The sequence below is a fragment of the Sinohyriopsis cumingii genome, chromosome 5 (genome assembly GCF_028554795.1).
Source record: "Sinohyriopsis cumingii isolate HCF-2022 chromosome 5, ASM2855479v2, whole genome shotgun sequence".
NCBI classification, from domain to species: Eukaryota; Metazoa; Mollusca; class Bivalvia; order Unionida; family Unionidae; genus Sinohyriopsis; species Sinohyriopsis cumingii.
The window spans coordinates 49,392,559-49,408,512 of NC_142965.1; the positions used below are offsets into that span (position 1 = coordinate 49,392,559).

General features: G+C 33.7%; 1 protein-coding gene and 1 long non-coding RNA gene across 2 annotated transcripts; one reads left to right on the top strand and one right to left on the bottom strand.

Moving 5' to 3' along the window:
* Window positions 1-1,071: 1,071 nt before the first annotated feature.
* LOC149799127 (uncharacterized) lies at window positions 1,072-5,292 on the top strand. The gene is made up of 2 exons (XM_089958140.1): window positions 1,072-1,347; window positions 3,926-5,292. Exons 1-2 carry the CDS (start codon window positions 1,072-1,074, stop codon window positions 4,976-4,978), a joined length of 1,329 nt encoding a protein of 442 aa, XP_089814266.1. The 3' UTR covers window positions 4,979-5,292.
* A 7,148-nt stretch (window positions 5,293-12,440) lies between these two features.
* On the bottom strand, window positions 12,441-14,579 carry LOC149799128 (uncharacterized). The gene is made up of 2 exons (XR_016420872.1): window positions 14,449-14,579; window positions 12,441-13,246 (listed from the first exon to the last, which is right to left on the bottom strand). It is a non-coding gene; the product is annotated as an uncharacterized LOC149799128 (long non-coding RNA).
* Between the last annotated feature and the right edge of the window lie 1,375 nt (window positions 14,580-15,954).

Genomic DNA, 15,954 nt, shown 5'->3' on the forward strand with positions numbered 1-15,954 from the left:
GTGGTTTTTCTAAGCAGATATTTTGGTTCAAGAATGCAAATTAAGACGGCTCATACTTAAATAGTAGTAGCATTATATCAGTTTGAAATTAGCTCACCGATTACGGTTTCCTATGAGGCGCCGTAGCGGACAAAAGCTGGTCCAATGAGAAAGTTGCAGTTGAAATTTCGATATCGTATGTCGAGAAATCCAATGGGTTGTTTTCACTGACGTCACGAACATGTACACAAATATCCATAATGCATCTTGCGCCACCATTTTTCTTCCTTAGCAAACCGTTGTTAAGGTCTCACTGGATAGTTTCGTATTTTGACACCCACTAATTTTTAAGGCAGAAGGCATAAACCTAATTATCACAAGCCTAGCATTTATAAATTCACACATAAGCTAAATCTATAATGTGGTTTAGATTTACTTTGAGTTAGGCTTGGAAATAGGTTGGCTTGTTGGTGACTGCCTGTCACAGTTAGATTTGCATTGGAGATCAAATGCGTAACTTGGGATGCAAATGAGCTGTCGACTTAGCTTACGTATTTATGTGTGTCTGCTACAGAGGTAAATATCTAAAAATCTAGATGGTTGAGGGGTGATGAAAAGTATGCTAATTTGTTATAGTACTAGTGAACTTTATTCATGCATGAGGCACATACTGATTCTTTTAGCTGCCTTGTCACAGAAAAATATTCAAAATGGCTATTTCTTGTCAAAAATGAATATAAAATTTAGGGGTTGGTGGCAGTGTTGGTTCAGTATAAAAACCACCAGTTGCATCAGGAATTAACCTGATTACTGCAGTCAAAATCTCACATGTATGCTTTCTACAAAAATCATTAGTTTGTTTTTATTTGTATCTTCAGTGTAAAATTATTCTCATTTTTCTGTAATTGGTCATTGTCGGATGAAAATTCACCAGATAAACTGTCCAGTGAGACCTAAGATCAAGACAAGTCAGGGGAGGTTAGTTATTTCGTAGAAATAACATAAGTTTTATCAGATCTGTTTTTAAATTTAATGTGTATTATTATGAAGAAAAGGACCTCTACATCACATATATCTTACAGAGAAACCCTCATGGGGGATGTTCGTAAGAGGTATGATGAGAAGATATCGAAGAGCCATGTTGACCCCTACATACTTGTGGAAGACGAATTCAGCGCCGATCGTCAGACATGGCCTGAAATCTCATATGTCGACGTGCTACACTTTATTGTTTTTCAAGAATCAGCGTACACGAAGGAGCAACTGAGAAACTACAAATCCATGGACGCATACAAACTGTTTCAAGATGGCTGGGTCCGACAGATTCTACACAAGGAGATAGATGGGATTCATTTGCTCTGGGCGAAGGTAACACATTGTAGTTTGTCATTTTCAATCTTAACCGAACAAACACTAAATTCAGCGATACAACACTCAATACTGAGAACAAATAAGATAAAATACAATATGGCTATTGAATTGTTTTTATAAACAGTCCATAAACAGCTTTTTTAAGTGTTAAATATTTTGATTAAGAGGTGAAACTAGTTCAACATTATTATTATTAATTTAAGCCAGTAAATCAGATCTACATGGCAAAGAGGCCATATACCGTATTTACCGCATATGTTGGGACACGATAAAATAATTATTTTTTTTCCTGTCCCAGAACTTACGGTGAAACATTTTTTTCACTTTGGTCATATGGCCCAAGACTTAAGAACGAAATAAATTGGTATTGCATTTGTGCTTCCCCCCCCCCCTGCACGTCGCAATAAAATAGATAAATAAAACGCTTAATTGATTATAAAAAGAAAGAAACTAACCCTGTGTTGTTATCATTTATTCCTTTTTTTTCAACATGAGCATTAAAGAATAAAACATTTCCACGAAATCCGTATAAGTAGCGTAGGCTTCCATACTGTAGCGTGTATCAATTATGTCCGATACCACACACCATGTTGTTCATTGACATGAACACTGAGAAACAATTGTGTGTGGTTGTGCTCAAAGGTTTGAATCCGACTGAAAACTGGAACCAACAAAATCGCATACAAGAGGGAAATAGTCAACAGATATCTTGAAGACGCCATTCACGCATGATACGGTGTTGGGTGCAAAATAATCAAGATTGAATTATATCCAGGTCTACTGTATGACAATATCTCGCAAAAAAAAAAAAAATCATCAATTGAAAACACATTCACTTGAGTACAAGTGACAGTCTTTTCACCAGCTAGGGATACATAGTTATCCTTACTAAAACAAGCACACATAAGCCCTGGTGGTGAATAAACACGACTGGCAGCAAGCAGTTAACTCCTTTTTTGAACCTACCGACAGGACATCAAAGACAAAAGGTTATTTTTATTACAAAGCAGGCGATCTCAGAAGCCGACCCCGGTTACTTTATTTTGTAAAGGATATCAATACAAAGGTTATTTTATTGCAAAGCAAGCCGACATCGGAAGTTGACTATGGATTCTGTGAAGTGAGCCGATTTTTTTTAATTTTTTTTTTGAATATACAAAGACGGCCGAGATATGGAAGCATACTTGGGTTCCTTTTCAACTGTATTCACGGGAATTTTGAAAATAAATTGAAACAATGGAACAAATTTCAAAGTGTCACAATATAGTGTTTTGTGCACAGATGTCGATGACCCAGCGTCACCCAGAATATTTGGAGAAAATAAAATCATGTGATGAATTCGTTCAGGCCAGAAGAGAACTATACTGTATGCCAGTATCTCGTAAATAAAATCATTATTTTAAAACACATTCACTTGAGTGCAAATGAAAATTTTTTCGCCAGCGTGGGTTACATAAGTATCATTAATATTTACCCGCAGACATCAGTGCACCTTTGTATTAATTATTACTAAAGATGCCAAGTACATATAAGCCCTGGTGGTAAATAAACACAACTGGCAGCCAGCAGTAAACTTCTTTGAATTTGCCGACAGAACATCAAAGACAAAGGTTATTTTTATTACAAAGCAAGCAGACTTTGGAAGCCGACTTTGGACTCGGAAGCCGATTTTTTTTTTAAAGGATATCAATACAATGGTTATTTTATTGCAAAGCAAGCTGACCTCAGATGCCGACTACTGGATTCTTTTAAGTGTGCCGATTTATTTTTTTAGCTTTGAATATACAAAGACGGCCGAGATATGGAAGCTTACTTTGGTTCCTTTTCAACAGTATTCACAAAAAGTTTGACAATAAAGTAAAACAATGGAAGTTTTTAAAGTTGCACAATATAGTGCTTCGTGCGCAAACATCGATACCCAGCATCATCCAGAAGATTTGGAGAAAATAAAATCACGTGATGAATTCGTGATGGCCAGAAGAGAAAAGGATCATTTCGCCGACAATATGATCATTAACATGGATGAAACTCTAGTGTACTTTGATCGCATTCCTGGATGGACTGATGATAAGATGGGCATCAAAAGTGTGAGAATTAGCAAGACTAGTGCAGATTTGAAAAAATCTTCCTTTTGTTCTTGCAGTTTCCACTTCAGGTGGTGTGTTGCCTCCAACAATTTTTCACGGTATGAGAAAGTTAAAAAAAAGTATTCATGTACCAAAATAATAGACCGTACGTTAAAGAGTTTTATCTCAAGTACAGTTTTATATTTAAAAAATAAAATTTCAGTTGGATTGCAATTTCCGACATGTAGTTTTCGAATGATTTAAAAGGTGTCCCACAACTTACGACTCGAAGAAAACGATGTGTCCCAGAACATACAGTGCACAAAAAAATTACTTTTAAAATTAATTTATGGTGTCCCAACAAATACGGTGTCCCAACATATGCGGTAAATACGGTAATTAGCAACACATGGATAGCTAGTTTACACCGCAGTGTAATAATGAATATTTAATGTATACTGTTACTGTCTTCTATCAATTCACTCCTGTCTACATTGATATCTTTTCAGGTGGCACATTCAATGCGTATAAGAGAAAAGCCTCTAGAACCATGGGTGATTGTCAATGGAGACTGTATCATTGACTCGGCACATTGCACATGTATGGCAGGACTGGGAGAATGCTGCAACCATGTTGCTGCTTTACTGTTCGCATTGGAAACATCCACAAGAATAAAGAAAGATGCAACAGTGACAGATGCCCCAGGATATTGGATGCTTCCAAGCAATGCAGATTTTACTACACCGTATAAAAGACTGCGTGAGATGCATTTCGAATCAGCAGTGAAGAAGCAAAAGCTGTCTAATAGTGAAAAAGATTGTGTGGTTCAGGCTTCTTGTGAAAAGAAAAACAATAACATTTCTTCCCCGACAAAACACGAAGAAACATTATTCTTTGATGATCTTAATGGAATGACACCAAATGCTGCAGCATTATCTTTGGCAGACCAATTTTCTGACAGTTTTAGAGCTAAATTATTATCAGTTGAATGGCCAGTGGATTTAGGGGCATTATATGATAGTCAGATCAGTGATACAGGGTTAAGTTATGAACAGATACTAGACAAGTGCAAAGTTGTAGACATTTCTATCACAAAAGAACAGGCTATATTTGTGGAACAAGAAACTCGAAATCAAGCAAAAAGTGTTTTTTGGCACAATAATAGAGTGGGAAGAATAACTGCATCACATTTTCACTCTTCATGTCACACAAATGTGTCTAAGCCTTTTGTATCTTTGCTAAAAACTATTTGTTGTGGTGACAGAACCAAAAACGCTTTCAGCTGTGCAGCTACAGACTGGGGACAGAAAAAGGAGAAGACAGCAAAGAAGGAGTATATAAGACATATGGAAATGATGCACAAAAACTTCAAAGTAACGCAGTGTGATCTGATTTTAAATGAATGTTACCCTCAGTTTGGGGCCAGCCCAGATGGTTTCATAGATTGTGAATGTTGTGGTGGTGGTTGTCTGGAAATCAAGTGCCCCTTCAGCATGAGAGACAAACTGAAACTAGAAGTTCCATGGCTAATATCAGAATGTTTCTGTCTAAAGCCTGATTGATTAGTGTGTAAAAGCAAGTGTTTGGTTAAATATGAATGAGTCATGGACCTGTTTTTCAGTCATATTTGACAAGTTTGGTAGTATTGAGATTGGTCAGTAGTTATCAGCGTCATCCTTAGAACCAGATTTATGAGTAGGAGTTACTTTTGCAGTTTTCTATATTTTGGGGACAGATGAGGTTGCAATACTTAAATTGATTATGAATGTCATGCTATCTACAATAGCAGAGGCTGAAGATTTAATGAATCATGGACCAATCTGATCAAGTCCTGTAGCTTTCTTGGTATCAGGTTCACTGAGATATTTTTTAACAAAGTTTTTTGATACTGGTGGGATAGAGAAACATACCTCCTTAGAGATTTTGTTGCTGCAGAACTTTTTTCAGTTCATTAAAGTTGTTTTCTATCACTGGTTCTTTTAACTTTGTGGTAACTTGAGCTACATATTTCATCAAGCAGCAAGATGCTTAATTTTGTGTCAGAAATCAAGTCAGTATTTTGTTAAAATCAATTGGTTGTGCAAATCATGTTTTTTATCATTGATCTATAGTGAGAATCATCATTATGCACTGATAAGTACATTCTTGATGATGAGGCCACCAGACACCTCTTACAAAAATTTGGCAGTGTTATAAACATTTGGCAGTATTGTACATGACCCAGTTTTATTTGCAAAATACAATAATAATAATAAAATAATAATAATAATAATAATAATAATAATAATAATATTCCAGTTGGTTTGATATAATATTACCATACCCAGCTATCATCACATGGAAAACATGTCGCAGACCTGTGTTACAAGCTTTAAGGGGTCATCTATTTAGTAGATATGCAAAAAATCTGGCAAAGCTTGACCCATCCCTGTACACATGCATACTTTTTTACACATCCCACCTGACGTGCCCCCGCCATTCTATAGAATGGCCTATATTTAATCCATGTAGAAACCATAAAGGAATAATAATATTAACGTGTTTAATAAAACATACTCCACTGATGTTGAATTTCTGTCAGCATCAAAGAAATAAGCTGCGTAACTTTAAACAATTTGTCTAGTGTCTGCTAAAATTCAAACACCAACTGAACCCAGTTGAACAGGTTATGTATTAGACAAATTATTATCAAGGTTTCTCCCCCACCATAACACTCCCCCATTTCCTATGTGTACATACATTATCATATATTAGATAGATATTACTAATCAAGTTCAAAATGTCTGTATATTGCAGTAAATGCATTATATAAATGTATGAATGTTTCATATAGCATCCTTGTCAGTAATACAATAAAGCTTGTGGATGATCAACACAAAAACTTTGCAGAATCTGAAATCATACATGAAAAAGATTAAAATATTTGTGGTATTATAAATGCTTGGTTGTTCAGTTATAGTTTATGCAAGGTAACATGATTGATTTGAAAGAATTACATTTCAGCTACTTATTAGGTAGTAAAAAATATCCCTTTGCACTCAGATTTTCAAATAATGAACTCCTTTCTGCATATTTTCAGATTCTTGTATGATTTCAGATTCTGCAAAGTTTTTGTCATGACATTGGATATTTCACAGAGGTAAGGAAATATAATTTATTACTCAATAAGGAAAGCAGAGTAAATAACTTCAAATGTATTTGTGGCAAAACCTGTTGAAATATTTGCTAGAAAACAAAATAAGATGGATGTACTGTCCAATCTTGAACAATTGAAGAAGCAGGTAAGGAAGCCATGTGATCAGATTCACTCCAGCTTTTTGTCAATTGATAATGTTTTTACAGGAATGTTTTGAATCTTGCAGTACTGTTTAAATTTAATAAATCCTAACACTTTCTTTACCACAGAAATTTTATAATTATGAATAAAGAAATTGAATTAAGCATTTTAGAGAAAGTGGATGACTAACATATCAATTTGAATATTAGTATATATGGATTTTTATACAGTCCAGATAACAATGCCTCATTTAATTTTGTTTCCTTTTTAATGAACTAACATATGTTGAAGCACATTATTTTATTGTTATATCCACCTTTTTCTCTTATGTTCTTTTAATAACAATTTGGTTTCTATATGGTAGATGATAATTGTTTCATATACCTTTTCCAAATTTAGTTTATGGGTTGCTGTTTTCCCATTATCATGCAGTTTGTTGATTTGCACATAACCCTGTTGGTTATTGTGGTCAGAAGTCAAGGCAGTGTTGCACCATGAGTGAACCCAGGTGACATTCTGTCAAACAGAACTTACTGACCTTCTAACTTCACAAATAATCATACATATATGATTGTTATAGCGGAATGAGGTACAGAAAATGTCCCTGCAACAACACAACCAAGTTGCAACACAGCAGCTTCACTGTGTTTGTGATCTGAGAAGGGTACTTAATGCATATCCACAAAACATTGTTGCTCCTGATACACTAATAACAGCACTGAAAAGGAAAAGATAAGACTCACATCATTGTATCAAGTGGAATTTGAATTCCTACATTTTATGCTGTTTTATACTAAATATACCATCACCAGATTATGTTTATTAGTCATTTGATAATAGCCATTATGACTGGAGGAATAAAAGATCAAGGTCATTGTGAACCACAAATATAGTACAACTCATAAAGTTTTTGTATGCGTTCTAAGTCACATTTTGCAGATATTGGTATCATTTTGGAGAATTTGATTACAAACACCTTTAAATAGCATTTATTCACTTTATTTTGCACCCTTGTTCATCAAAATTCCATTGTGTTGCAGAAATATTGCTTCTGAATATATATATATATATATATATATATATATATATATATATATATATATATATATATATAATCCAATAAAAAATTTGTTTCTGAAGGTGTAAAATTGAAATTGGTTTTAGTATTCTTGATTTTTAATAAAATATATCCTTTCAGGTCTGATGTCCAGTCCAGTTCAACATCTTAAGAGCAGCCCTTTCCATGTGTAACTGAACAACTTCCTGAAGAATTAACTCCTAACCAGCAGAGTAACTTACATGCCCTATCAGAATGGAGCATATCCATTTGAAATTGTCTGTCATACAAGAATTTGACTTCTTATGTTATTTAAGGACATTTTACGTTTTGTGCATAAATGTGAAGATAAGAACTGCATGTAATTTGGAAATTATGATAAATTTATTGCAAATATTGTAGGGTTCAGAAAAACTTATTTCACACCTTGAAAACAAATCTATGTGCATTTTCTTCCTGTAAAATGCCCCAGAATTCAACATTGCTTAATGTCCAGCATGTGTTAATTATCGATTACTTATACCTATTAAACTTTTTTGTTCTTTACTGTAAAATGTCCCTGTGGAAGATGCCTTCATTTTCTTTTTTTACTCAAGTACCAAATGCAAACTTGATACTCAGATGGGTAAAAAGCATGAAAATATTTGGAAGTTTCACACAAATTTCATGATGGTATTCTCATTTAATTGACACTTTTCAGTAATCTAAGCAAGATTTTAATCTGTTGAACTTTGTTTCAAAACACTGAACACATCTTCACAGGACAGACCTGTAAGAAGTTATGAGCCATAGAATGTCAAAAGTATGTGATTTTTTTAATGCTCAAGCTGTGTTAAACTTGTCCCAGGTCATCGGTATTTTCAAGACTGTAATCTTATTGATACATTGTCATGCCAAATATTTCTTACTTCCATTTTCACAACAAATCTGTTGCTATCAGAAACAAGTATTTTCAATATCTCTTCTGATTTACATTAGCTTTCACACCACTCCAGTGGCCTAAGTGGTTAGAGTTTCCATCTCGAATATGAGAGGTCATGGGTTCGAATCCTGGTCAAGTCATACCAAAGACTTACAAAAATGGTACTAGCAGCTGCCTCACTTGGCACTTAGCATTAAAAGTTAGTGTTAGTACTGGTCAGCCTGGTGTCAGGCTAAGTAACTGGGTGGGACATGATACCCCATTGCTAAACATCATAATAAACTGCCACACTGCAGACAATATAGTGGTATGATTGAAATTTTTTTAAAAGCTGCGCTAAAATTCCAAGTCTCACACGTACAGAGCTCTCACATAAATGTGTGCCATAGTAATATATTTAAAAAAGACAATGACAAGACAACTGCTGATTGGTCGAAATTTTTTTTTGGGGGGGTCATGACAGAAATGTTCATTCCTTTTGATTAATCATCTATCTTCCCTCTCCTATGTGCCTTTGAGTAGCACTCTCTCTAAATGACCATTTTATTCAAATGGATTGTTTAGGAGCAGGTTTGGTGGAAACTGCAGAGGTGGTTGGTATTTAGTTTTCAAATGCAAGTTACCAACTTTTGCCATGAAAACTATTTAACTATACATACCCATGGAAACATATACTGTTTATTTTGCTTTTATGCATTGAAAATACTGGTGACTCAGGCAAGTATAACATACTGACCAGATGAAATATCTCATTTTTTTGACATTCTCTCTCTTTTAACACCTGACATGCCCAACTCATGTGTTCCAGTCATATTGATTTGCTAAATTTGTTCTTGTTCACCATTACACATAAATGATACCTAGATTATTGGAAGATGAGGCTATAAATGTGAATACTGTCCAGAATTTGAGGGATTGATATGGGACAACAATTCCAGATTTACAAAGATTGTAACCATATTTAACCTTGTCTCTCATTATGTGTTTGATTATATCTATTTCTGTGTATTAGATGCACTTGGAACCAGCTGTCTTTGCTACTTTATTTTTTAGCATCAAGCCATAGTTGTTTTTTTTAAGTTGCATAGACAAAAAGTGTACTGTGTTGAGTTAAACGAGGATTGGGGCCAGTAATGGTTACGTTTAACTTGTCCCGAACACGAGTGGATGGAAGAATGTTTCCCGAGACCTGACAAGTAAATGTTAAAAGAATTAAGCCCAATTACTTACTACTTGCCTCTTCCTTGAGTGTTTAAGCAAAGAAAATCTCTTCCGTTTATTTCTGTAATGTTTACTTTCAAAATGCCACATTGTTTTAGGATTCATCTTGTAAGTCTTTTGCAGATGTTTGTCTTTGTCTCCAAAATTCCAGAACCAATTTATTGTAAAAAAAATATTCAATAAATTGTATTTTTATTACAGCAAAATTGAAGGCTTATCTGACTTTATATTGGTTATAACATGATATTGTTTAGAAAGAAAGATTAGAATAATTTTCTGGCATACTTGTGGCAGACATGCATACTTTGTCAGGTTGCTCTAGCTAAAAAAAACCTCTAAAATATTTCCCCCCTCGATCTTATAAGAGCATGGTAATTTACCTCCAAAAAGGGAACTTTAAAGTTGTAAGTCTCAGGCAAAAGGACACCTTATTTTATCATGATATGTCGGTTTTTAGTTAGTATCATTATTAGTATTGTTGTTAAATATTGTCCTGAATTTTAAATTATTACTGTTTTCAGGTACATGAATACATGCAATTGAAACAGTGAATAATAACATGAATTTATATTCTTTTGGTTGGCCTGGATTATGTTTTTATTTTAGAGTAAATCAATTCCAGGTGAAATCAAATGTATCCTCAATGTCAATTTACCATCAAATTATCCTAGAGAAGAAAAACTTGGGGATATATGTTTTTAGTCTTTTTCATTTACTTGAAGAAATGTAGATATACCACAACATTTATTTAGTTTAAGGTACTTTAATATGTGCTTACACTTTAGACGTGTTTGCAGATTCCCTTTTGAAGAGAAAACTGATGATCTACAAATTCAAGAAATTTTGACTTCATGTTAATTTTAGGTTTAAATTTTTAATCAGCACTTGGCATACTGTCTTAGGATTTATAAGTGAAAAAATACCCAATAAATATGTAATAATGAGACTCAAATAAATCCAAAATAGTTAATAGTTATCCTTAATACCTTGAGCATAGATAAATATAAGGGTTCAGATAAACTAAATAAATAAGAATCTAACATATGCTTATATTTCCTAACACCTTGATGATTTGTCTTCATACTTGGGTGAATCATTATGAACTTAACACCATTTTGAGATATGGACTATCACTTCTTTGATATTTGGGTCACAGTTGTATAGAAAATTTATGTTAAATGTTTTAAGTTGGATGAATCATTATCATCTGAAGACAATTCTACATCATGCTACCTCAACATTTTCACCTTCAGGTCAAGGTCATATTTTGGATCAATTGTTGTGTGCTCAAAATGCATGCCCAATTTTTCTCATGTTTAGTTCAGTTTGTCAACGATTATTTATCATATGCATCCTACATGGTGTTTAGATGGATGTTGTTGAATGTAACATACTTAACAGATCCAGCAAGATTTATGCTGCACTGACTTCATTTTCATTTTGCATTTATGTTAGATTTAAGTCATTTTTCATTTCAGAGTCGTTCATCGAGTTGGTAGCTGAGTATGTTGTGTTCAGTGAACATGTCTGAAGTTTGGCTCACTACAAAATTTTATTAATGTATCCATGAAAATGGCACAATGACATGCAAGCTACTTTATTTGTACACTAGCTTTGCTATCTTCTGACGGCTTCATTCATTCCCATTTAAAAATTTTGAAACAGGCTGAATACAACAAAATCATAGCAGTCAATTATGTCATCATCCTATGACTTGCAGTTTCATAATTTGTGATGAAAGCCGTTGTTATATATTAAATAATACAAGTGCCAAATCTTAAAGTTTTTTTTGTGTTAATACCACCCCATCCCCACCCCATTCATTTTTAGATGGTACATAGTATTTAACATGCCTGACAGTCTCTCCCGTCATGTTCTTCCATCCAAAATTTATATCAGCCAATTAATTTCTGAAGTACACCATGAATTGAAACCAACTTTGCACTTAAGAACTTACAATTATAAAACAGGGTAAATTACACTTTGTATATTTCTTACAAATTTCTTTTGTTTTGCTTAGGTTTTTATGTTCTACCTAACAGTTGCTTAATGGGTTATTTGAACCTAACTTTGATTGTAAACTGCTGTAAACAGACAAGTCCCTGTGAAACAAAATTCATTTGTGAAACCTTGCTACATTAGTGGGTGGGAGCAGGCATTCATCACTTGTCTAAGAACATTTTTGTGGCTTTTGTACTCTGTTACAGTTGTCAATACCTATCAGTCATGTCCCCAAAAACCTCATAATTAGTACCAGTCATGAATCTGATTGTATTTTAACAGTTATGAAAGATTTCATGGATTGTAACCAAATTTGGTACAATCTTTATATTACAACTACTTAAAACTCAATTGTCAAAACTTAGAATCTAATTTCAAACGAGATATCACTCCTGTTTAGACTTGTGTTGCTGAATGTTGCCCTTTGATTGCATCATTTTGGTTGGGGTATTTCATACGGATGGAAGTATATTATAACAGTGCATTTCTTCAAGCACTGTTTCAACATTGATCATGATCTAAATATGTAAAGAAAAAAAACTAGACTGCTATTATGAGAAGTTTATTTTCAGAGGAAATGATAGCATCTTGTTAGAATGTGTTCATGATAAAGCCAATAATTGTGTAAGTACACTTTTTACATTTAAAAAATGGTTTATGCCATGATTACCATCATCATACAAAGGACCACACAGGGTCTGCAGGTGGTTTAATGCGTTTGGGGGTAGAAGTAAATTAATGAATGGCACCTGGACATTATTTTCAGTTTCAGTTTCTCCAATCGGTCCATTATGGCATACATCAAAAGTCTCCACATTGATAGCATCATGGCCTAAATTGGCCAGGTGCAGGAGGACACCTTGCATCCAAAGGACAAGAGGAGATTGATGACCCATTGAACTTAGTCTATGAAAGTTCCATTGATTATAGAACTCATCTAAACAGCGTTGAATTCGGAGAAGGAAAACAAAGTGGAGGATGAAGATATCAACTTCATCCAAGCTGGAAAGAAGTCCCAAGTCTTCCATAAACATGAAGAGTTTTTTGTAGTAGCTAGACAATACTCTATTTGTCTCTGCCCAAAGTCGCTCAATGCGCTGATTGTGGACACTCAGTCCTGTTATGAAACTTCTTCTGCCAACACCTTTCATGTTAATGACAAAATGAGCTACATCAATATGTTCAACTCCCTTGTCTGCTCAAACTCATGATGGCATGCCAAATACCCTTATACCCTCTTGAAAATAGCCAAGAACAGTCTGAGCCAAATTATTTGTTGAACACTTTAGGTAAATATGCAGCCATGAATTACAAAACACAAAGAAATAAGCTTGTGGTTGGAATCCATGTACCTGAAATAAAAAGATGAAACTTAAATGTCAAATTATAAATCGGACAGTTTTACTGGCTAGTATCAACTGTGTACAACAAAACAGTGAAACAAATTAGGAAAGTATTACAGATATTTTCCACATAAATGAAGGAAGTAGCCAAATTAGACTTGCTTCCATGCTAAAGAGTCAAAGAAAAGAAGCATATGTAGAGCTTTTGATAATTATGTTTATGTATGTTTAACATTAACTATGATTTGATTGCAACTTTCATATTAGAATTCATAACAATAGTCAGACAATAAAAGAATTGAAGATTGGTCAAAATATTTGAAGTACCAAGCATTTTACTGATTTCCTGAATTAGACTAAGTGAATATGGTTTTTATTCTTTTCTCTTGCAACTTGTTGGAACAAATTTCCCAGAAAAGTAAGATATGCAAACAACTTTTATTAATATAGCCATCTGATGTTTAGTACAGCCCATGCACCAACAGCATGTCAGATGACAATTTTCGACTTCATGGGATACAAATGAAAAAACCATTGTAACAAAATATGAAAATGACACTGAATTAGAAGACCGAAAATATCTGCAACTGATTGAAAAAAGGGCCTCTTGCTTACTCCAAGTCAAAAATAATATACCTTCAGCTGAGCCAGTATGTTTTCCACTTTTCAGTAACTTACTGCACACTCAAAATAAGCTAGTTTTTATTACTCCTTGAAAATAACAAGTAATTCAAACACTACATTGAACACATAATCTATGCATATTGTCATGAAAGATAATTCATAATAAAAGTATTTAACCCTTTTTTACTGGTTCTACATGAACATTTAAAATGTAAGAGATGTTAAATTGGACCAATGAAAGTCTGAAAGTTGCACTTTCATCTTTCAAAATTTTAGAATCATCAGAAGGCATGTTCCAAGCCAATTCATGGTCCTACAGTTAATGTCAGGGTCACAGCCTTGTTTTGTGCTTTCCATCACTTTGTCTTGTATATTCATTAACTTTGTCACCATTTGATATTAAGAGGTGACACCTGGCTCACTTGTACATTGTCACTAGAGTGCACAGTTACCACACTTTTGGTCATATTGTCAAGGTTAAATATCCAACTTTATGTACACATGCTTTTTGTGTCTTTAAAATGTTAAGGAACAACAATATTCTACAATGAATTGGTACATGTTTTGTATTATGTTTAAGAACATACCAAAGTTGGTTAGGGACTGTGATAATGTAATTTTTCTGGCATATTGCTCTCCTCTGTCTCACTGCTCATCCAACAGGGTCAATAATTTGTAATCTGCAACATGCCATCTCTGAACATGAATACCATGCCCTATAGGTAAAATATTAAATATGAGATATATTTCACTATTTCATTATTTGTGTGCTGTGTTGAATAAAATTAAAATTTATTGTTATACTGCCAATATGTTCATGTATGCATGTATGTATGTATGCATTAATAACTTATGTCACACAAGTCCTTTTAGCTTATTTATTAGTTCATTCCAGTTGTATTCTCCCCTAGTCTCAATCATGTAGGAACAGTGTTCAAATTTGAACAACCAGATTTTGATTGGATTCAGTGGCCACCACATCCAATGAAATTCACAGACCCAAAACACTGAAATATCTGATCAATCCACCAAGGTGTAGATAGATTGATATATCAGAACCTTGGCCAGTGAAAATCATTTGACAAATTATATAGACTCAGTGGTAAAAAGATTATTGGCATAGATGTGCTTTCCAATATACACAAAATCATTAATTTTTATGTTTTCATCCATTTCTATTTCATTCAGGTCAGTTGCAGATGCACAACTTCTAAATCCAAGATACGTTTATGAATTTTTTTATACATATATTTGACTTGTGCTGTAGATGTGACTTGTGCTAATCATGATCCTGCAGTTTCAGTATTTTATTTGTTTTTGTTCTTTTTTCATTCTCCACACTTGTTTCTATGGTAAAGCTCCAAAACTGTTAAAGATATATCTGTACAATAAGGTACACATATCTGAAGCTTTTTGCTGTTAAGAATTCCTCACTATCATTTTAATCCTTTTGTTCATCCATCCATGCATTAATCACACTTCCAAAACTATTATCGATATCTTCATGAAACTTGGTGCACAATTTATACAAGTGGAATAAATTAGCCATCTTACTGTCCACAAATCTTTATTTTCAATATTGTTCTATGTCTATCCATCAATTTATTATCTAGATTTTCAGTTCTTTGACCAAACTCCAAACCCGTTTGAGTGATTTATTTCTTTAAAATCTGGTACATGAATTAGACTGTTTTTGTGTATCTGACTTTTGCTATTCATAGTTCTCTCATGTTTCAATATATTTTTCTCATCCATTTTTCTCATCCATCAATCACAATTCTACTTTGTAGCAGTACTTAAAAATTAAGATATCATTATGAGAATTCATCAATATATTACACTAAAGGCATATCTATGCCTGTAGCTAATATGCTTTCTGGTTGCATTATTTTTATTTTTGTCTACATGTTTGTCCAATCGGCAACTCGATTTCTTTGAACATTTGTTCATGTTTTTTCTTTTACACAAACAAAAACTAATATTTCTGTTACTCAACCATGTCACCAGAATCTAATATACCAAGAATAAATTTGACACAAAAAAGCACATGTGGGAAAGTTGCATGCATTATGTGGGTATGGATACACTTAAGA

Bases quoted from the DNA above. Each gene is read 5' to 3' on its own strand.
- LOC149799127 (XM_089958140.1), top strand. From the start codon at position 1,072: ATGGGGGATGTTCGTAAGAGGTATGATGAGAAGATATCGAAGAGCCAT. The intron at 1,348-3,925 runs GTAACACATTGT...ATATCTTTTCAG, and splicing joins TTCATTTGCTCTGGGCGAAG to GTGGCACATTCAATGCGTAT.